Source organism: Strongylocentrotus purpuratus, unplaced genomic scaffold, assembly GCF_000002235.5.
Source record: "Strongylocentrotus purpuratus isolate Spur 01 unplaced genomic scaffold, Spur_5.0 spur5_scaffold_2, whole genome shotgun sequence".
Classification (NCBI taxonomy): Eukaryota; Metazoa; Echinodermata; class Echinoidea; order Camarodonta; family Strongylocentrotidae; genus Strongylocentrotus; species Strongylocentrotus purpuratus.
In genome coordinates, this window is record NW_022145605.1 from 1,251,855 (window position 1) to 1,276,310 (window position 24,456).

General features: G+C 36.2%; 1 protein-coding gene across 1 annotated transcript; it reads right to left on the minus strand.

Moving 5' to 3' along the window:
• LOC754111 (probable RNA-binding protein 19) lies at nucleotides 1-23,430 on the minus strand. The gene is made up of 26 exons (XM_030991388.1): nucleotides 23,311-23,430; nucleotides 21,137-21,319; nucleotides 20,489-20,632; nucleotides 20,074-20,127; nucleotides 18,493-18,652; nucleotides 17,493-17,629; nucleotides 16,348-16,566; nucleotides 15,958-16,050; nucleotides 15,373-15,451; nucleotides 14,185-14,256; nucleotides 13,438-13,526; nucleotides 12,676-12,714; nucleotides 12,212-12,287; nucleotides 11,114-11,244; nucleotides 10,243-10,358; nucleotides 9,573-9,669; nucleotides 9,006-9,116; nucleotides 8,298-8,498; nucleotides 7,835-7,991; nucleotides 6,054-6,142; nucleotides 5,099-5,165; nucleotides 4,394-4,532; nucleotides 3,890-4,006; nucleotides 2,864-2,969; nucleotides 2,094-2,217; nucleotides 1-1,260 (listed from the first exon to the last, which is right to left on the minus strand). The coding sequence occupies exons 1-26, from the start codon at nucleotides 23,344-23,346 to the stop codon at nucleotides 1,190-1,192; spliced, it is 2,907 nt and encodes a 968-aa protein (XP_030847248.1). The 5' UTR covers nucleotides 23,347-23,430; the 3' UTR covers nucleotides 1-1,189.
• Nucleotides 23,431-24,456: the final 1,026 nt, after the last annotated feature.

A 24,456-nucleotide genomic window follows, 5' to 3' on the forward strand; every position in this document is an offset into this window, starting at 1 on the left:
TTTAAGATTTTGTCAAACAAATATATGACAATGAGTTTAATATACTTATAATATATAATACGATGCCAAATAGCTCTTTACAATTAAAAGAATAGAAAGGAAAAATTGATTTTCAGTTCGATGAAATAGAAGCACTGAGTTGTGACTTCCCATTTTTAGATAACAGAGGGCAGCATTCCACCAAAAATCATGAGGCTTACAAGAAACTGAAAGGATTTCTTGCTTGCATATCTTAACACATGGATATCATATCAATGTCATAAATAACATCATCTTTGTCGCAGTTCCTCCTCTTGTACTATTTCCTATCAAATACATTTATTTAAAAAATCCAACTTGAGAGCTAACAACTATCTACAAAAAGGTCTAAACAAAGATAAAAGACAGTTTAAATATAAAATAAGCAAAGAAAGAATTTACACCAAATAAGCTTAGGATCCTCCCCCAACCACCTCTAAAATAGATGACAGTATTTGGTCACAAGGGGGCGATATTGCCATGTTAGTTGTGATGAGATGATTTAAGGTGATTGCTAAGAGAGACTTTTAGAGACTAGATTGAAGTCAGCTAGATATCACAATTAAAATGCCTATCTCAACTTGTTAATGGCAGAGGCACAATGAAAAAAATAAATGAAATAACAATACTCCACTGATGAAATAAGTAGGACATGTATGACGTCTTTAAATGATATAGCCACGGGAAAGGGGCGGGAAGTATATTATCACAAATTGGTTTGTCAGGACGTTACTGTGCAAGTATAAGGTATATCCTATATCTTACCAAGTAATAATGAATTGTAGTATAGAATTGTGAACATAAAGTGACCAAAAAAATGTGATTTTATTGATGTTTTGTGACTTTTGTCTGGTTCAAGCTCTCAAAGGAATATCAGCTTTTATATGTGGTCAGTAAAATATGGGGTAAAATAGCTTAAACTTGCCCTACAGTAATAATCAACTTAACAGCCGTGCCCTCTTCATGTTAACTCATCTGTTTAGGCCTCTATCAGACCAAAGTGGCCTGCCTCCTAGTCAAAAATAGTCATTACAGAGTACTGAAACCAGATATCCTTATTATCAGGGGGGGGGGGGGGGTTAATTCCATTCTAAACTCTAGCATGCGTCCACATTGAGGTTGAACCTTATCCCTAATCTACATACAAGAAGGGAAGGGAATTGTGGGATTGCTACTCGGTGACCGATGATAACGTGAGGTGATCCGTGAGGTCGGATTTCTTGAGCTTCTTATTGTTGGAACCTGTGGGCAATTCAACAAAAGAAAACAAAAGAATAATGATTAAATATTTAATCAGGATTTCAAGATTTCAAGATGTATTCATTCCATTCAATAACAAACATATATGTATATAAAAGATAATACAAGTGTAAAAAAAGAAAGAAATACAAGTTATACAAACATCAGAGGGTCACTAATCTACATGGATCATCTTGGATCAATCATTTCCATGATTAATTTATGTGGATTGGTGCATGATTTCTGTATAATACTTTACAAGATGTTACATCCAGCCATTACTTGCTATTGAATATATTTTTTTAGTCACCTCTTTTTGAAAGGTCAATTACTTCATCTCTCACATGCTTTTGAGGTTTAAAATCTTCTCCTTTTTTTTTAATTTTCAAGTTTAATACGAACTATATGCACAAATTCAAGTATACAAAGAACCATTTGGTGATGCATTGCTAGTCTTTCTGACTTATTATTATATGTAACTGTATCAACCCAGGTGATGTAAATGGGTACCTGGCAGGAATTCATTCCTTGAAATGCTGGAGCGCTGTATAAACGGCTGCTAGGCTAAAGCCAGGGTAATAATAAATGTGCCTCGGAAAAGAATAATCTAGATAGATGGCGCTATAGAAATGCCTATTATTATTATTATTATTATTATTATTATCATCTCACTATGTAATTCACATGATGTAAATGTATTAATGTCCTTTATGCTGTTAGGCAATAAATAGATACAGTAAAACAAGTCTCCCTGACGCACAAAGAACCTTTCAGAATAACATTAAGTTTCGCACTCTTCTTATTTTCTAAATAAAAAAGAGAATATCTCTACATACCATCAGAGAAGTGATCAGCAGTTTTCTTCCTGAGCTGTTCCACAGACTGCTCGCTCTCTGCCCATTCTAAGACAAGGCGTCGCCCGTACAAATGACTGCTATGACATAGCGAGTCAAAGGCCCTCTGTTAGCAAAAAGAAAACAACTTTATTCATTGAGCTTTAAATTTTTTAAATAGTTGTATTATTATCTTTCAAAATTTGATAATTTCCTTTTGGAACTGTGAAAAAGTATGTTGTAAATTAAAGCTTTCAGCATATTCTCATCTACTATACATATCGTCGCCTGGCTGGCAGAAGGGCGTTAGCTCGAATTTCAGGTAAAAAATGAAGCGTTAAGTAGAAGAGCGTTAGCACTAAATCGCCTCAAACTTTTATGAAAATGACTTACTTCTGAAAGTAAATTGTGGCCGTGTTCTACTATAACATTTCTATCAGTCTTTTAAGTAATTAACCAATTTTCGGGACGGAAAGCAGTTTAAATATAAAACAAACCTTTAATTGCGAATAATTTGAAAAGTAGTTTTGGAGTCGCTCACGCGCTAATGCCCTTCTGCCAGCTGGCCAACGATATAGCTACATGACTATTGCACCAAGGCAAGAAGGATAAACCTGATCATTTGTAATACTCCATACTTCACAGGACACAACTGAACCTTTCCTCTTCATTTAAAATGATTTATAGAAAGGTTCTTTCACAAAGATATTGAAGAATCAGTACTCTCTAAGCCAACTTGATAGCCCCTGTAACATCATCTATTATTGATTTACCTTTGCATCTTGCTTGGAGAGGAAATCCACAAAGCCAAAGCCTCTATGAGATCCAGTACCACTCATCTTCTTAGGGAGACGAACCGTCTTCACCTCACCAAACGTTCTGAAGATGAGAAAGAATAAAGAGGTCATTACAAAGAACTAATACATCAAAGAATTACTTCCAAACCCAGAAGAATGATGATATATCTTTCAACGTTACTGGTCCCCATCCCCCTGCATCCCTATTCCCCTTCCTTCATATATTAACAGTTCATAAGATCTGTGTATGCACGTTATTGCAACAAACCCACAAGCCTTTTCGTACATGAAAACAAATAATCTGCTTTCTGTTTTCTACATCTATTGATATGTAGAAAATTGGGACAGTTACTGTATATCAGTAAAGTTGTATACATGTATATTCTATTGCTGAAACAAATGCGTGAATTAAAATTGGCAGTATGATGGTATGACAGAACTTCAGCTTTATTGAACATTCTGGGAACCTAAGGAAAAAGTTCTTACAATTTTACTTCTCACTCACAAAGAGCTCTACGACCTCCCTACTTTTAAGTGACAAACCAAGATTTTGAACATTCACAGAACCCCAGAAGATAGAGTCTTATATATCTATACTGCCAACTCAAATAAAGAATTTTCTGAAATCTTTCCATGATTAAAATGGAACATTACAAACCAGGGGGGTATTTCACAAAGATACTAAGTTGAACTTATCTCTAAGTTGGACTTAACAATTATGGAAAGCAGTTAGCATCTATGAAAATATTTTGCAAAAATTATTTCAAAAGGCATAAAATGTTGATTCAAATAATTCATATTTTTTATTATCTAAGAGAATTCATGTTTTTGATGTGGAATTTATAAAAAGTATAAAATAACTTGATTTTTCGCTTTTGAATATATCTACTTTAAGGCTGCAAATGGCTCTCCATAATTTTTAAGTCTGACTTAGAGTTAAGTTCGACTTAGGATCTTTGTGAAACAACCCCTTGGATCTGTATATCTCTATTGCCTACTCACATGAAGAGTTCTCTGATCTCTCTCGATGAGGCTTCAAATGGAATATTACGGACAAGGATCTTTGTCGACATCTGCTTCTTGGCTTTCTGTTTCTTCCTGGATGAAGACTGTTGAGTTCTATATTGAACAGAGATACAAAAAGAGAATTCATTAAAGGGAAGCAGTCACTATCAGTTATTTCATTAAACAATTTAAACAATGTATATGTTTAAAGGATGCTCTTTTTTGGCTTAAATTAATTATAACATACTGCAAATTCAAAGCAATATCTTCTAGTGTATTAAAAGAAAATATGCCTTTCCATTATACCCTTCAACGTCTATTAGGCAAAGATGTAATCTTGAATAGAACTTTGTGCGCTTTTCCTTCCCTGCATGTAACTAATCATTATTGCAATATTGCATTATGTTTTTTAGAGGTTAAGACAATGGTGCATTTTATCAAATGATAATTCATGATTATCTAAGCTGAAATCCTTGAAATCTATATTTGCACTTTACTTACTGAACAGTAGATCTATTGGAAATCTTCAGCTCAACGTTGTGACCTTCGACCTCGACATGTTGATATTCTTTCAGTGCTTTCTGAGCCCATTCTGGTTTCTCAAACTCAATGAAGCCATAACCCATGGATAATAGCTCACCTGCAAAAAGATAGAACATAGCAATGAAAATATTCACTCTTCTTCCTATATGAAAAACACTAACAGCTTTAAAAAAAAGCTTAGACTATGTTGTTGATTTACTGTAGAGTCATCTATTTTTGAGTCACTAGAGGTTTTTCAATTGTTCAAATATATGTCAAATATTCAGAACAAATATAACAATAATAATGGGTTCTTGTATTGCCTTCATGTATGTCAGACTTGACACTCCTAGTGCTCCACGATATGGACATCGAACTTATCAAAACAATACAAGTACTTATAAAACATTATCATGGGTATAATTTGAAACAATTACCTTGTTTTCAAATTTCTTTCTAAGTACTCGGACAGGTTGAAAAATGAAAAAATGGTAGAAAATCAAGTATGATTGAATGATTAGAAATAATTGCCAATTTCTAAGAAATGATTTTAGATTATTTTTACCAAGATGTCTTCAGGCTTGATTACGAACTATCAGTAAGTGTATGGTTATTGAAGAATTAAAAATTTCCTTTCATTTTAAGATAAAGAAAGACGATATTGTGAGAATAACTCTCTCTGACCTTGGTTCTTTGTATCCTTCTTCCGAGCAATTGTCACGTTCCTAATAGAGCCGCACTTCTTGAATGCCTGCATGGGAACACACAAAGATGGCCGTTGCATTTAGGTAGATGAAACAGAAGGTTTACACTTACGATTGATAAGGATTGGAAGCGCCTCTTGTGCAGCCAACTGTACAATCAAATCCATAGCAGCCACAAACAATCACCATTGCTCAGTTTCTAGTCTTTTAATTTGGAATATGCTTAATGAAATGTTCTTTTACAGCTCTTTTTCAAGACTATTTTCATAATTTAATCAGATAGAATGTATACATTTGCCACCATAAATTATACATTAGACATTAAATACTTGTAATGAGGTTGAAAAACAAAAACTGCATCTGCTTAAAGCAGTGAAGCATCACTCTCCCCCCCAAAAAAAAAACACAAAAAACAACAAACAACAACAACAACAACAACATTAATTCCAAAGAATAGCAGTGAATAAATGATAGATAGATAGATAGATAAATGAATTTTATTAGAATCTTCATGTCTGGCAGTTAAAAACTGAAATGGATATGAATTACAATAATACCAACAAGCTTATCATTCGCTCGCCAAGAGACACTGCACTCCAAAAGCCAGAACGCGTACCAAACACATCAGCCGCCGTGAGGCTGGACAAGCACTAATGTTCGTCCTGCCCAGCAACGACTAATGCACGCAATCTGCACCCTGACCACTGAGACACAATGACCCTCAGACTGAGACACAATGACCCTCAGACAAAATAAAGCTTCACCATGTCTTTTTTTCACTGATATTCTTTAAGTTTGTAGAACCAATCATCTCTTCAGTTACATGTACAGGTTTCTCCATTCTTTCAACTTGAGAATTGACTTTGAGTTTGATACAGTCTATGCAAATCTTTTGGTTTCCTTCATTAAACTTTCTATTTCAACCTTGATCATACCTTCTTGAGAATACTTTCATCCGTACTGAAATTAAGATTCTTGACAAAGAGAACACTGCCTTCTTGTACTTGGTGCTCATCATCAGATTCTGAAAAATAGACAAACAGAAAAAAAATCATAAACAGATTGAAATCATATCATTGAGAGTAAACTTAGGGTATACAACATGTATAAAACTAGATGGAACTTCGACTGCGCGCATTCGAAATGATGCCTCCGTCATAGAGCAATTTACAAACCAAAACAGAAGAAATTTTTCAAATTCAAGTTCAATTGTAATCCATTAACAGGTTCTCAGAATATTGTGATTACAAGCAATTTCTCATATACATATATGACCCTTTGATCTTTGACCTCATGGCCCTAACATTTACTCAGTTCATTGGCTCTGCAAGATGCCCCGAGTTAAATAGTAATCCATCTGTCAGTTCTAATGAGAATGTGTTCACAAGCAGTTTTTGCATACATAATGAGCCCTGGGACCTTTGACCTTTGACCTCGTGACCCCAAAATCTATTCAGTTCATCGGCTCTGCAAGATACATACATGACCAAAGTTTGGCAGGAATCCATCAATCGGTTCTTTGGATAATGCGATCACGAGCTGTTTTAGCATACATAATGAGCCCTGTGACCTTTGAACTTTGACCTTGTGACCCCAAAATCTAATCAGTTCATCGGCTCTGCAAGATACATACATGACCAAAGTTTGGCAGGAATCCATCTATCGGTTCTTTGGATAACGCGATCACGAGCTGTTTTTGCATACATATGAGCCCTGCGACCTTTGACCTTTGACCTTGTGACCCCAAAATCTAATCAGTTCATCGGCTCTGCAAGATACATACATGACCAAAGTTTGGCAGGAATCCATCAATCGGTTCTTCAGATAACGCGATCACGAGAACGGGACGTACGGACGGACGGACAACCAGAAAACATAATGCCTCCGGCTACTTCGTAACGGAGGCATAAAAAAGATGCCTTATATCTGTCCTGTGGCACTTTAAGTATATCAAACTTACCGTAGTGGATTTTCGGCAATCTTGTCATTAGTACATTCTTTCTATTTCATGCTTTCCTATGCATAGACTGTATCAAACTCAAACTCAAAACCCATAGAAGTGTAGCACGAGATGTATCAAAATAATAATTTCCTTCAAAAAACTGAAGTGAATGGTTCTAATGACATTATTTTCTCTTTGCTCAAGTATGAAACCTACTCAAATCAGTTTATTTCAAATTGTTTTTCTCTCTTTTTGTACTGTCCTCTTTCTATAAGACAGTGATGCTGAATAATTTCCAGACATAAAATAAAATTTATTTCAAAGCTTAAAATCAAGAGAGTTTACCCAAGAACAAAATGAGTAAATACCATTCATAGTGCTACCACCAAATAAGTTGCACAATTGTGACCATGGCAGTAGTATCATACTTGCCAAATTATCGGAAGAAATATAATGAATGTCAAACACTTGACCCATTTCAGCAGGCAAGTACCGTAGCACTGAGCATGAAATTTTATGGATGGCATCCTAATATGATTACATTCCATCTTTCCATTTCATGCTTTTATAAGTGCATTTCATAATTACCAGTCAAGACTCAACATCTGGGGGGTGTTTCACAAAGCTTGTCATCAATGACAAATGACTTTTTTTGTTATAAGGTACTGAAATCTTTGCTTCTGATTGGCCATCAGCAGATTTGTCACTGATTTTTGTTATTTGTCATTGAAAAAATGCTTTGTGAAACACCCCCCTGAACTAGCTCCATCATACCTGATTCTTCTTGAGGTTCCTCTTTCTTGACTTCTTCCAATTCTTCTTTCTTCTCTTCTTTAGTTTCTTCCACAGCAGGTGTCTTCTCTAAGCTCTTTATAGATGTTCCAAACACATCCATGGGGGCCCATTCCAAGTACAGCGGAACATGCTTGAACTACGGAGAAGAATTGGACCAAAAATATGCCTAAGCTGTTTAGAAACAATATCATAAAGTATTTCTTATTTCTAAACAAACTCATATTTTCGGTGTTACAAAATTATAATGGATGATCTCTCTAAAACATAGACATTATAATTGTATTCTTATTTTACTATTATGCAGAACACTCAAAAGTGTACATTGATAAATAAAGTATAACTTGTATTTGGGAATACAGGAATATGACTTATATATGTAAACAAAACCGTTGGGGAATTTCATCTTGAGATGTATTTCATTAAAAACCAGTGAATCGCGAACCTTAGTGTAAGCTAGTTGGTAGAAGGCAGCTCTTGCTTCTGTTGGTTCTAAGAACTCTACAATTGATGTCACTCCTGCGGGGGGCATGAGAACCCTTCCCAGCATGCCGTGCTGACTGAACACCTCTCTCAGCTCCTCCGGTGTAGTACTTGCTGGGAGGTTCTTCACCAGGAACACTGATTTACTTCTCGCTGCAGCAGCCTAGGAAGGAACAATGTGGCCAGTATTCAGGGTTTAATACTAACAAAGAAAAACACTTATGGGACTAGTGATGAAAAGTAGCTGCTATTTCAGTTGATGTTGCAAGAATCGTTATATCAATGAGAGTATAGATCAATTGATTTTGACAGTAATCATAAATGAAATTTGCAAGTAAATCTTCTCGCATATAGAAGTACAAGTACAACTGAAGTAAAAGCCTGAATAGTCTCTTGGGGTTTTACAAAGGCATATATTTCTATTCTTAGATTGAATCACATTATTCTTTGGACCTTTAAACCTGTTTCTTTGGCAAGCATGGGAAATTCAGCACATCTCCTTTCCTCAGGAAATGTTTTAGACAACAGAAACAATTTCTAATAATTGTTCAAAGTCTTGCTCATGCATGATGCTTTAAGCTGTCTGACAATATCTACCACAGCAAAAGAAGACAATTGTGCTGTTAAAGAGGTTTACTCTATCATAATTACTCTAGTAAGAACATGGTACCTGACTGAATGAGTCTAGTAACACCCCATTGTCCAAGAGGAACTGCCTTGTTTCAGCAACAATCTGTGTCTCTCCTAGAGCCATCCGAACTCCAAGACTTCTACTCGATTCCTGAAAAAGAGACAAGTAGAAAGATCCTCAAGAGATAGCTTCATATCTTGACAATTGATTATATTATATTTCAAGTCATGTAGTTTACATTTATCAGAGGAGACATGTATAAATGGAACTTGAATTTATCTTAACTGAAATTGGCAATTGAACATTTAAGTGACTTTTTCACTATCTTTTCTAATCACTTATTATTTTAATGTCGCTCTGTATTTATTATCCAGGGATGCCAGGTAGAATTGATCAGAGGGCCTGAAAATCACCTAGAATGAGCTATTTTGTACACAAAAAAGCCTAAACTATGGTCTGAAAATAACTCTCCGGGGCCTGAATTCAGGCTATTGCCTGGAAACTGGCATCCCTGTATTAACACTGTCCAATGTTTTGTTGATACTGCTACAATGTATACCTTACTGTATTGAAGAAAAAAGCCAAACAAGAAGAAACCTAACTTACAGGATCTAAGATGTCACTCTTTGAAGTCTGATATTTGGCTGCCATGACATCTGCTACTGCATTCGCTGAGATGAACAAAGTGTTCCAGTTGTGTGAACTAAAAACAAAAAGAAAGATATCATCATCATCATCATCATCGTCGTCGTCGTTGTCGTCGTCGTCGTCGTCGTCATCACCATCATCATCATTATCATCATCATCATCATCATCATCATCATCAACATCATCATCATCATCAGCAACATCATCATCATCATCATCATCATCATCATCATCACCACCACCACCACCACTCTTACAGTCTCCTGCAAATCCCACACACAAACAACCACTGAAATGCTCTAAAACAGCAACAGCCTTCTGATTAGTTTACTGTAAATCACTGCACAAGAAACCACTATCATTTATGTCACTACTGTAACACTTTACTATTTTATAATCAATTTGGTTAGAATTGATGATCATCCAGCAAGCCCATGTGATTGCAGCATGCGTCATAGAACCTTGCTGCTGGTTAACACACTTACCATTGATGTTAACTTTGCCATCAATAGTAACTACCATAGTAACCTTGATTTTGATTGGCTGTTGAGCCCTGTTACCATAACTGCCATTGATGGCAAAATTACCACCAATGGTAAGTTGTATGCAATGGGCCAATGAATGTTACCTTCCACTCTGAGCTTTGGTCTTTGCTGCCTTCTTGTTCTTGAAAGAAGAGCCCTCCTTGTGTGTCTCTTCTTCCACCTTCTTCTCCTTGCCTGGTAGGATGTGAAGCATCCGACCCTGTCAAACAGACCAAGCAAATAATCACAATTGAGTGGTGAAGTGAGACATCATCAAAAATCTATTTTTTGGATTTCATCATTTTGTCTTCATTATAACATTACGAACCAGAGCAATATAAACTGAGTTCCTATAAGAAATGTATTTAATCAGATGGTCATATCTCAGCCAATACTTAACATATTCAATTGGTTTTTGATGTTTGGACATTATTTGTTATGCTCTTTCGGAAAATAAAGAAATAATTAAGAAATTCCAAAAATTGATTTTTATGATGTCACAGCTTCGGTACTCTATACAATCAACTAAAGTCTAATCATAATCCAATCATTCACTATCAGATGTTTTCAAATGCTATTCACTTCTGTGGGTAGTTGGCGGGGATGCCCTCGCACCTCCCTACCAACAGTTCTCAATGAGGACCTGAAGACCACAGGCCAAAGCATACGCTACTCAGCTGACTACTAGAGCACCTACGGCTCTGGACTAACAAGAAATGGAAGGAAAAGATGAGAATTGTTGATTTGACATAGATGTCAACAACACAAAAACCGTTTCACACACACATTATGGCTGCTTTTTTTAATGTGTTTCCATCAATAAACCAAATTTAGTTAGAGTGATTCACATCTATTCACTGAGCCCCCTTTACAGTTCTCCCCCCATTCCCTTCTCCTTGGCCATCTGTTAGCCAATCATATCAATGGTATGACACCTATACAACCCTTCCAAAGGTCCTATGGTTAGAGACATACCTGAAAGCTGGTCCCATCTAGTTCTGTGTAAGCTCTGACAGCATGCTCAGGCATCATGAAAGTGACGAAAGCAAAACCTTTTATCTTCTTTGTGAAGGTGTCTATGGGAAGATTCACTTCTGTAAGAGGACCTGCAGGGGAAACATATCAAATAAATAGGATAACATAAAGCTCTTGCCAAAGGACAAGAAAAAGAAACACACAGAGTGATTTGTAGAATTTGCAAGGACAATGATTGTAACCACTAAAGAACAGTAACTTCTAGAAAATTCTTATTATAAATGCAAAGGAAGGGTCATCTGCTTTAAAGTTTAGTGATGACAAACAGCATGATAATGAAAATGTTGTATATTCTCACTTTGCAAGGAAAAATAAACTGACATTCAAGACTTAAAGCTAAAGACCAGTTATGGTCATGCAATTGCATAGTGAAAGAAACGTTGTGAAATCGATCAGAAAAGGTTGATCATCTAGCATAGATGTACTGCAAGGTTCTGGAATCATCAAAATTATAAGAAATTTGGCCAAGTCTTCATAAAGTTAGAAGCACTGTACACAGAAAGATGTATATGGGACTACACACACGTGTGCGACACGTGTATTTGTATCTCTCAACAGTATATAGATATACTAATTTACCAAATATATCAATTAGTAGGCGGTTTCCCAACAAAATTTTTATCGTCATGTAATATTCACAACATATTCTTTCACAAGATTGGTAGCAAGAGCTTCCATTTCATTTTTTGAAATTGGGGCGTTCCCAATACTGGTCTTTACCTTTAAGGATATCTTTATTCAAAATTGATGATTTGAAATAGGAGTTCTACTATATGTTAGGCTTCCACAACTCACTATGAACATTTAAAAAAAAGCTTGGTGAGGAATTGTCATCTCCACTTTCTAGGAAAAAACTCCACCAAAAGGCCATGTCTGGTCCACAACACAATCACAATGAATTAATTCATTTCAAAACTGAAAGCTGGATTGACATGGCCATAAAGATTTGAATTTGGATCTATAGTTTCCTCTCATTGTTATCATTCTTGTTTGGTATACTGGAATTAGCAATCTTGATTGACTAATTCATCTTCTTACCGTATTTACTAAACAGGAATTCTAGGTCCTCCTCCTTGCAGATGTAGGCAAGATTCCTCACAAAAAGCCGTCCAGTCTAGGGAAGAAATGATTAAATGACGAATGAATTAATTGACTTGAGCTGCAATCTCTTCTTTTCATGCATCAGTACAATGAGGCTTTATCTCACTCAACCATCTAAAGAAACCTTGTCAAACTTGTATTAATAATCAAGAATAATCAGAAGAAATAATAAATAGAGAAAGTTATACAAAATAAAAAGAAAAAAGAACAAGAGATTAATAGGGGAATTACAAATTCATGTGTACTTTCTACAAGGTTGTCTTCAACCATTCACACATTCAAGACAAAATTATTGACTGAATATTGTAGGATTAGTACTGAAATAGGCATTAAATTAAATTGACCATTATCATTTCAAGTTTTGACTCATATACTTGAACATAGAAGAACCATATACACACCTCAGCAATAGTGTCTTCTGAATTTTCCAGTTCGGCAGCCTGTTTGAAAAGATTGAGAACAAATATTATGTATTAATATACCGGTAACAGTGGGACATGGAAACTATGTCAAAAATACAGATCTTTCTTTTTTCTGTAATCAAAGGAGAAACCAATTTGTGAATATATTACTGAACTGATATCTTCATTACCTATGCCCATATGTGGAGATAGATACTAGCTATACCCCTTGCATGAGATGTATCACACTCAATCTGCACAGATTTAATCCCACAGCACACACAAAGAACAATATTCAGTTCTTTTATAGCGCATAACACATTACAGGATAGCATGTCCCTATGCGCTTTAAAAAGAAAGGAAAGAATTACAAGAAAAAGTCATACAAATTAGAAAATCAACTTAGAAGCAAAAAAGTACATGTAGTGTTGGACGCTGAGTCCATGGGTGTTCACTTTTAACATTGAATAAATACCTTTCAAGAGAAATCTTAAACTTGTTTAAATTATTGTGATTTCTCATGGAATCTGGAAGGGCATTCCATAAAACTGAGGAGGCGTGGGTAAAAGAACGTTCACCATATGTTTTTGTTGAGGTGGGAGGGACAATGAATAATGATTTTGAGCGTGATCTTAAAGTACGAGTAGGCCGATACAATGATAATAGTTCACTTAAATAAGAAGGGGCAATGTCATGAAATCATTTACCAATTCACCACAAACACTAATTGATACTAAAACAGATATGTAGAAATATACCAACCTGTTTAGCCCATGGAGGCTCTTCCTGATGTTTAGTGTATGCATCCTTATTCCAAGCTTCTTCTCGAAATAACTCTACATATCTCCTTCCTGAATGGCATAAGAGCAGAAGGAAATATAAAATGAGTTAGAGTTAGTAGTTTACGGGAATCTATGGTGCAGACCATTAGGTCCCAGATCATCTGCATAATTCTTCATTGAATATCCATGAGCAAGCTCCCTATGTATTCCATTATTGGCCTGTAAGGTTCCCTCTCTGTATACAGCCAGTACAAGTTTCTAAAACTAATCTCAACCCTAAATTTCAAACAGATACAATTCATAATTTATTTATTTTGGTCATTGTAGCTTTATGTTCTAACAAGCCCATTAAAAGTCCAATGTAGCGCAAAATTTTACAGCCAAAATCTCCTACATAGTGACTTTTCTACAGCTTCTGATCAGTGAATCAACCGCTTCATAAATTACTTCATCGCTCCCGACGACAGAGTCGAGCCCCTCCTACTAACCATCCTCTCCAAACCGGCGCTACAGTTCTCTTTAGAACTATAACCTCAAGAAATATTACCACCAGTCCATTTCAGGACTACACACACACTCAAGAAAAAAAGATTACCGACAGTCCTTTTCCGGACTCCCTAATCCTCCCCCTCACATGGTGCAACCTGAAGTCTACTGTATAGCTTCATAAATGTTTTGATTGAATGCATGATCAGGTGTTTTTATTGAATCAATCAGTATTACCTACCCATGTATTCTCTGTTTCTCTTCATGGCTTTGGTGATATCATCCTCACTGGCAAACTCTACAAATATGACACCTACAAATCAAGGACATTAAACAAAATGGTTAAACAAAAACAGGTTCTATGTTCAGTAGAGAATAACTGGTATAGTTTAGTGTAGCCAAAAAATCCTACAACTGCTATAGACATCATGAATGGCTCAGTGTCCAAAGTATCTGCCTTGGGGGAGATCACATGATTGATCACATGATTGATTTCAGTCCCGGATATGCCGAAAGACAAAAATGGATGCCATTGATACAGAAAACTTTTATCAGTTGGGGATAATAATAACATGTAGTTTTTAAGCTCCTACCAACATTAAATTTGTTATGCAAGCTTTCATCCACTCCTGTAGACTTTCTAAAGCTAAGTGATCAGTCTGAGTCACACGTTTGCCACAGGAGTGGATGAAAGCTTGCATAACAAATTTAAGGTTGGTAGAAACTTAAAAACTACATGTTATGGATGCCATTGTTGTGTGTTAAGAGTGCCTCTCCACGGTTTATAGTAAAGCGATTGTATACAATTATATCCTGAATACCTGTTTCTGTTCCTGAGATTTGGTTGTAATTATTTTTCATCTCTTCACTTTATACATAGCTGTTAACAAACTAAACTGGACTGTAATTTCATGGAACTTCATTTGCAAACAATTCTCGCTACCCCAAATAGCGATTCTGCCGAGATCCGGGGAAAATCCTGAAAACGCGCATTGCATTATGGGATAGCTTTTCGACATTACAGCTTCCTGTGCGATAGCGCAAACGTAAAACGCCGTCGCCACACAACGTGTATGCACCGAATATGTCGTCTGCTCGGTCTTGTTTTTTTTTCGCAAATATTTCAACGTTTATTTGAACATTTCATTCGTTGTTTTTTGCGTCTTTTGACATCAGTGACGATGGTTTTCTTTTGTGAGGCTGCACAGTGCTGGGCTCATGATTCCAAGCGTAAGAACCCTGATTTTAGCGTGCGTGAAAACTCTGCACAGCGAACACAGGCGCTAGCGCCAGCGGGATGGGACTCTATACCGGAAGTTGTAGTGACGACCCGAGAGATTGAAAATTACCTCGTCTCGCGAATTTCGAGATTTTCGTACCTATTTAGGGTAGCGAGAATTAATTCATGTTGTATCATTGAATTAGTTACCTGTTCTCTGCCCTTTCTCATTCAGAGGTGCTCTAATGGTTTTCATACTTAGTGGAGCAAAGAACTTCACCACATCTTCCTGAAATAAAAAATAACATAAAATAGAGGAGAAAAAAAACCAAAATGACATCACAAAACTATCAAAAGCCATTGGGAAAAGTTTGCAAAGAAAATATCTAGCCATTTTAACTTCCCATTATGTGAATAGTAACATGAGGTAACAAATTGACATTCTAAAGTAGGCCTATTAAACTAGGGACTTATTTGTCAGCAATGACACACAAAAAAGTCTTTGAATTTTTTGTGTTTTTAATCAAACAACAAGGATCTAGGAATTTGTTGTTGTTTTGTAAATGCATGTTTTCATTTGTTCATTACAGGATCCATCTGCTCTCCTTGAGTCTGTTTATGCACCTATTTCCATACGATAAATGCATACAGCCTCGACTCGAGTGTGGATAGATTGCATAGTGAACTTCTTTACATGCATGATTTGTATATTATTGAATGAGACCTATATGTACATCAATCAGTATAAAATATTTTCATTATTAAGTTAACCAACATCTCCTCGCATAAACCTACCTCTTTGACGTTGAAAGGCACCCCTCTCATTTTAATGGTGAAATCTCCTCTCTCGTATTTTTCATCTTTTCTGACACTTCTCATCAATTTCACCTGTAAAAACAAAACCAGTGAATCAATGATTCATTATCTATCATAATCATTACAAGATAATACCAACAAAACGGCAGGTATATAGAATTTTCTGCTAGACCATCATAGTACAACATGCCTATGCTACCCAGTGCAAACAGTAAATAACCATCATAATTTATAAAGTCTTTTTACAGAGATCAGGAGGAACTCAAATGACTAAAATACAATTACAGCAAGATGGTTCCAGAAAACATTTAATCCACAAAGGAAATAATCATAGAAAAAATTAATGCAATCTATGTTGAAGCAACATACCTTATTTTTCCGGACTCTTTCAGTAGTAGGTGATGCCTTAACGTTGGGAACTTCCTTAACCTCTGTCTGTACAGCTTTCTTGTTCTCCTCCCCCTCTTCTTCCTCCTCCTCTTCTTCCTCCTCACTATCCTCATCAGATGAAGAGGATTCATCTTCACTGCTCCCATCCTGAATCCCTTCATCCTCTGTCTGTACTTTCACTCTCTTGGATTTCAAGTACTGTATTCAGATGAAAATATTACATCGGTAAGTCATGTATCATGTACTCTGCAATAAGTTAGTATTGTATTAAGGGTTTTGAGTCAACCAGATCTAGTGCTTTGAGCAAAAGTAAGTAGATTACTGTGCAGTAAATTTCAATATCTCTTGGTTTGAGGTGTGCGAACGCATAAAAAGAAGAATAAGCAAATTGAAATATGCTCAGGCAATTACGACAATGGATGTATTTGGCAGCCCATAGGTAATGTACTTTGGTAAGGACAAAATAGGTATTTTTTCTCTTTGTGTTTAATATGCAAGTTAATACAAAAACATTACGATGCAATGGTGAAAAATGAGATACTAGGTTTCAGACAATTAATGATAATATTGAATAGCATTTCTTTCCTGGGACACAAGGGCATATCGCACTTAATTTTGAGTATATTTTGACTCTTCGTGCCGACTCATGAAATATGCTCATCAGTTTGTGGCATATACCCCTGTATCCCACTCAAGGCCATTCAATGTTATATAAATACATTTATTTTGTAAAGCACATATGTAGTAATTTCTCCTTGCAATTCTGAAGGGCTTTAGATTAACAGCTATAGTAATATGATTGCAGGGCCCTCAGGGAGAACAGTATGAATACTGATGAGGCTACCCCGGGTAAACAAGACATATTATTATTATTGTTATTATTAGGCTAGTTGACTGTGACCCTCAACCATAAATATGTTTAAACTCAATCATTGCTGTCAAAAAAGAATACAGTGTTCAAATGTAATATTAATTTTGTATCATCAAATAGAGAAGTAGTGAACTTTGTAGATAACGGCACACATGATTAAGTCATGTAAAATGTCTATGTAAGGTCTATAATTATCTTCTAAGAATGGAGTTGTTCCTGCAAGGGCTTAATCTTCAATAAACATTATCCTTACATCCATGTCTGAAAGCTCTTTTTTGTTTGCTTCTTTTTTCGTCTGATCTTCCTGGACCTCCTCCTCCATCTCTTCTTCCTCTTCGTCATCATCCTCATCAACATCACTTTCCTCTTCATCCATAGTGTTCTTCCCATCTGCTGGCAGGAAGTTAAATGTGATAAGAAGCAACTGTTTTGTTTTTTTAACCCAAAGAATCTCATAGTCCATACATAATAAGCTTACTTTTTTGAAGAATTCATCAGCAAGTATTTTCCAATTGGCACAAGTGGTATAGAAATCAACTCGCTTTCCTTTTTTATGATATCAATAATAATGTTAAACTTATAAAGTGCATTTCATGTTGCCATCTCATTTGTTTCATAACATCCTTCCAACTTTTAAATTCCTTCAGATATATTACAAACATGCATATGTTCAAATCATACATCTGTTCTATTTCCCAGGAGGGAGTTTTACAGAACCAACTCCATGAGAGTCATATCTTTGACCGAGGTCTACAGAGATATTAAGAAGCAGACAACCCTTTTCACAAAACCATGGTAAGCCAAAAATTCATGATTTTTATACTATCGGCTAAAAAGTCTCTGTCACGATCCATCCGATTTTGTCCTGAATTACCCAAAGAGATTATGAGGCTTTATTTCCCTCAAACTGTTTGAAAAAGTAAAAAAATCTGAAAGAGAGGTAGCACAAATGATACAAACATCCAATTTGCATGAAAATATTTGTTACTAATGACATCTAAGAATTTATCAAATTGAGGAAACTTGTATCCAACCAAAAGACAACCATGATTTTAATTTCTACTGAAGAAAATCATGAAAACATGATATTTATGACTCACAGTTTCAACATATATCAAAATAGCTGCAGCATTGAGATGTTGTTGATCTTGTACGTATGACCGTTTCATAAAACAACCCCCTGATTAGTAGAATTAAAACACCAGTTTACCATAAAGCACAAGATTAATTTAGACTGTGATATGAGCAATTACCTGAATATTTCTTTGCCTTCATTGGGATCCGATCCATCCTATCTCCGTCACCTTTGCTCTGATCTTTCTTGGATATGCCTGCATCATTATCCCATATTCCTTTTCCTGTCTTTACATTGTGAGCTTCTAGAAACTCCTGGAACTTGGGATCATCTTCCAACTGAAGTAAGAAATTGGGAAGAAAAAATAAACATACACTTTCTTTTAATTGGTCTCTAAAAGTATAATTTAAACAGCTTTCAAGGATAATTAGTATACCGGTATATGAAATTCAACAAATACTAAACATGGGATGTTGGGGATCCAATAATACATAAACATGGCAAATATTAAGCTAAAGAATTAATAATAATAATAATATTTAATTTTTATATAGTGCTTAATACAAATTTGTGTAGTAAAAAACAACAACTTTGAAATCCTGTAGATTATCATTCTATATCACAAAGCTCGGACAAGTCTTTCAAATTGCAACATTTCCTCTGGTTGAATACATAGGTTTTCTTTTCAAATACCAACTAATGATAATAGCATTGTTTATGCATGCAAAAGTTACATACACCACAAATCATTAGTCAATGTTCCTATTCGAGGAGGCGAGTTGACTTAGTCAAACCAAAGATAGTGGGTTCGAATCCAAACCAGATGGATGACCGAAGCCTGCGTTGTGTGTTAACATGTATGTTAAAAAGGTAAACACTCCGTCCCTCGAATAAGACATTAAATGGAGGACCCGTGTTGAGGAGTGTCATCACCTTTGCACATTAAGAATCCATTGCACTATTCGTATAAGGGTGGGGAGAAACCCTGGTGTAGTGGTCCACCTGCACACCCCTAATCAGTTATACCGGGAGGAGAGACCCGATGGTTACAGTGATTCGGTTCTCTTTACACCTCCCATAAGGCTGCGACGGGTAGTCGAATGCTCGAGTACCCGCACGGTTGACAACTACTCGGGTACGATTTCTTGTACCCGAATATTCAGCCGCAAAAAAAAAAACAAAAAAAATGTCCAGGCCCACGCTTACCCGTGCCAGGGAGAGCGGCGTCCGCTAGCATGGTACCGTCGGTAAAAAATTTTCCCAACTCAAGCACTGTCAAACTCACCTTTCAGAAACTGGGACCAAATGTCCAGATTTCTGTTTGGACTTGGAGGAAAATGGATTATTCTGCCATCTTTGGTTTTTAAAACAGCATTGTTTACTGTTATTATTCTTATTAAATCGGCGCCTTCAACTGCAACTCAAAGTAAAGTTGCATGTGTTTTCAGCGAGGGACCTGAGAAACTGCAGAGTGGTATGGTAGTGGCAAAAAAAGAAAAAAAAATCCAAAAAAGAAAAAAAAAGAAAAAAAAGAAAAAAAAAAGAAAAAAAAAGAAAAAAAAAGGAAAAAAATTCAAAAAAATTCAAAAAAATTCAAAAAAAATTATAAAAAAACATGGTGTCCAAATATTCGAGTATTCGCCTGTGAGCCTGGGAGTGTACTCGGGTACCTCATTACACTGTTGTGCACAGCACTAACCTCCCAGGTACAGGTGACCCAAGTATCTAATAATAATAACAAGTCTACAGTCATACTTACATCCCCTAGACCTTCTAAGCCTTTCTTCTTTTTCTTCTTCTTGGTCAATGTGTCCTGCAAAGAAAACAACACAAAATTGATATTTGATAGACTTTCACAATAGCGATTATGATGGAAAATGATGAAAAAATTACTACACAAATCTGAAAACAGGGTTATTTCATTTTATCACATCAATATACAACTCTCCTCTATGAAATAACCCCGTTTGCTACCAATACAGTACTAAATTAATAATGTTCCACTGAAAAAAAAATCACATGCTCACAATAAAATGGCCACATTCTTTGACTCTTCATATTTTTAGCTATTTAAAACTATATTCGTAATGCTCATAAACCACAAATTAATGTCTTATAATGTCACTAATTACAAAAATGATGATGAATAAAATCAAGTCACACATCTTCCTTACCTGTGTAGCTGTGGTTTTCTTGTCATCTGTGCTTTCCTTTTCCTCCTTAGCTTTCTGTTTCTTTTGAAAAGCTGAGCTCTTCTCAGAATACTTGCTCCAGGGGCGATCGAGGTTCGCATCACCAAGGTTTTTGGCAAGTTCAACCTTTGTTAGATAATTAGAACAAAAGATAAGTGCAAAGGGAATCATTTCTTTCCTATCGAAGTACACATCATAAATTTGCTTGCATGCACATCAACCATTGTATCAAATCCTTGGTGAAAAGTGGATGTTAAATATCGATTAGATGTAAATACAGGATGAAAATAACAGCTGGAAAGTAGAAATACTTAAAAATTTGTCAGATAATTCAAGCAAAAAACATGTATGTTCTTTTATTTATTCAAAATTGTGTTTGATGATTAATCAACTCTGTTCACTTTGATGTGTATTCCATATGTAGACCTATTGTAATTTGTAGGTTTATTTGAACATCTTAGTTTTGTTTAATATGTAATTGTATATCAGTCTATTTTATGTGTTATAGCGCTTAGAGACTTATTTTAAAAAAATTATTATTATTATTAACAACATGAGAAAACTGAATTTCATCAACTTTTTGTGATTTTCAGGAAGAGTTTCAGGGCTGTTTTGTGACCTTTTTCTTACCTGAATTCTTGATGAATCAACGTAAGATTTGTTAAAGAAGTCCACCGCATTCTGAGCTTCTACTTCTGTCTTGAATCCAATAAAAGCAAACTTTCTGAAGACACCACCTTTAGTGAACTTGAGCTGTATGTCCGTCACATCACCTCTGCTTGCAAATGTGTTTCGAAGCTTCTCCTCCTTTATCTGTGCAGTATTGAGAAGGAAAACAAAATCAATGCAGCATTTTATTTTTAATAGGATCTCATGGGGGGCCTCAAGCAGAAAAAACTTACGCAAGCTGCTGTATTTTGATCAGCAATGTTCATTGAAGATACGTATAAAACACTCAAGAAGTTTGAAATGTGTATCGAGTTTGTACACCACCATGGCCATGCATCAGGAGGAGGATTTCCTGAACTGTGTATGATTGCTTGGCACTGCTACATAGGTCTAGAAGATCTTGCTGCATCTATAGAGAGGGGTCACAACCAATAGTTTGGTCACCCCCCCCCCCCTACCCCACTCACACTATCAAACCAAATACCACCAAACATTATTCCTGCCATGCACCCTCAAGCAGTGGAACGCCCCCTCCCCAGAACATTATGGCTGATGCCATCAACACCCATGTGTGAAGTGTGGGACGGGTGTAATAGCGCAACCAGTGACATATTCATATTTTTTGTATTTACCCTGAACAACATAAGTCGGTTAATTCAACAAGAAAACAAATTACTACAATGTGCCATTTCCACCTCATGTACAAGTGACAGAATAATCAGCTTGTTGAATGGGTCTGCTCATCAGAAAGGGGAAATTAAAAATTAAAAAACAGGAACGAAAAGAATTGATAGGACGCTAGCAGAAGAAAAAGTGTAAGAAAAAAGAGTGCAAGAAGAAGAAGACTCAAGAAGTGGTTTTATAAAGATGTGGATAATCAGGCGTATTGTTAAAACATTTTGAGTGGGGGAGATGACATCCAAATTTTCAGACATTTTTTTTTCTGTTTTAGGGAGTTGGATAATAGACTCTAGGCCTAGACCTATGAAATTGCAGACCCGATATTTTTGCCCCCTCACTTCTCAGCTCAGCTCGGCCTCGCCAAAGCCCAAGGCTTATCTACGCCCCACCTTAGAGTAGCCTTAAGGGCTCTCTCGAAATGTTTTTTTAATGATATTATTCGAGAGAGCCTTAAACGGCTCCCATACCCCTGCACGGAGAGGCATGTAAACAAAACTCAAAAGTGGTCCAAAATCACACTTTCGCGCACCCGACCAATATTGGACAGTGGCTTTGATAAATTTTGTCCGAGTTTTGGTCTTAATTAGCGCTTTAATTTCAAAATCGGATCTAAAAATAACAAAATAAGAGCAATTTTCTTACCAGACCGATACAGCTCAGCTCCCTTTTCACGTGTACCGTGTGAATTCACGATGTCTACACAATGGTGATGACCTCTGACTAGCACTTCGTAAATGTGCTGCTTCCGTATAATGCGCTGAATAACACTCATACAGCGCATTATACGGAAGCAGCACAATTTACCCACAATTACGGAAGTGCCAGTCAGAGGTCATCACCATTGTGTAGACATCGTGAATTCACACGGTACACGTGAAAAGGGAGCTGAGCTGTATCGGTCTGGTAAGAAAATTGCTCTTATTTTGTTATTTTTAGATCCGATTTTGAAATTAAAGCGCTAATTAAGACCAAAACTCGGACAAAATTTATCAAAGCCACTGTCCAATATTGGTCGGGTGCGCGAAAGTGTGATTTTGGACCACTTTTGAGTTTTGTTTACATGCCTCTCCGTGCAGGGGTATGGGAGCCGTTTAAGGCTCTCTCGAATAATATCATTAAAAAAACATTTCGAGAGAGCCCTTAAGGCTACCTTAGAGTTACACAATGACTATCACGACTACGTCACCATTTGAATTGTACCTTAAAGCTCACCGCACACTATAGAAGTCGACTGCGATTTGGCTTTGAAGAAGAAAATTCAAGAAATACTTTACGCAATTGCAAGCGAATTGAAAATCTGGTTTCCCCACTCAAAACTGAACATGTGGGACTGTACTGTCATGTTGCAAGAATTTTACGTTCTATGTCATCATAGTTACAATCGTTTTATCTTTGTTTCATTAAGCTATCGGAGGAATAAAATAATAGTTATAACATGTAAGTAAAATACGAACCTGAGGTGGAAGGTTTTTGACAATTATTCGACTCATGGTGATTCTCAAAGCTCTGCGCACATTGCGTTGTTGATAATACACGTGAGGCTCACAAGATCAGATTAGTAGTCTGCTTCAAAGCCGCTCAATTAGATGTGCAAAAATTAAAGGGCAAAGCAATGAAGATTCCGGAGACGGGTATTAAAAATAAATTGGCACAATTGAATGGCATACACAATGAATAGCATCAAGGAGGTCCTTGGTTTCATACTACAATATCTTTACTTTTTATTTCCTGGACTTGATTAGTCAAAAAGGAAAATAGGAAAGAAAAAAAAAGAACAAAGAAGCTGAAGCTCTTGTTTAGCCACATGAATTTCACATTTCTCTTACCGCCCTACATAGCTGTATGTAACAGGCTCTTCTGTCCCCCCCCCCCCCCCTCCCCCGTCTCTCTCTCTCTATCCTAATTCTCATCTCTCTTTATCTTTTTTTATATTCTTCTTTCCTTCCTCTCTTCTTCTTCATCATTTTCCCTTCCCCTGTATATATATTCGGTACCTGTATATTCCTCCAAAACTTCTCCTCATTCTTAAAAGGGCAAGTCCACCCCAAAAATAACTTACTTTCAATAGAAGCAGAAAAATCAGACAAACCAATCAAAAAAAGTTTGAGCTAAATCGGATAACTAATTAGAAAGTGAGGACATGTCGTCACAAACTGATAACAAAATTGGCAATTTGTGTAGTGATTTCCAGTGTTCATTGGTTTTACCTACTTTTTCAAAAATTCCTAACTTTCTTATTAGTTGTCCGATTTTGCTCAAACCTTTTTTGATTGGTTTGTCTGATTTTTCTGTTTCTATTGCAAGTAAGTTATTTTTGGAGTGGACTTGCCCTTTAATTTTCTCTTCTTATCTCCACTCTCTCTCTCTCTTTTAATGTTTCAGTCATAAAACGCAATTGGCCCAACTTAAATTTGTTGCTGTCAAGCCAACATTGGCCCGCCGGCCACACAGATGTTGGGCCAACGTCATATTGCCATCTGGGCTATCTCTCTCTCTCTCTCTCTCTCTCTCTCTCTCAACCACACCAGGGCCCTGTTGCACAAAACTTACCATTGATGGTAACTTTGCCATCAATGGTATCTACCATGGAAACCTTGATT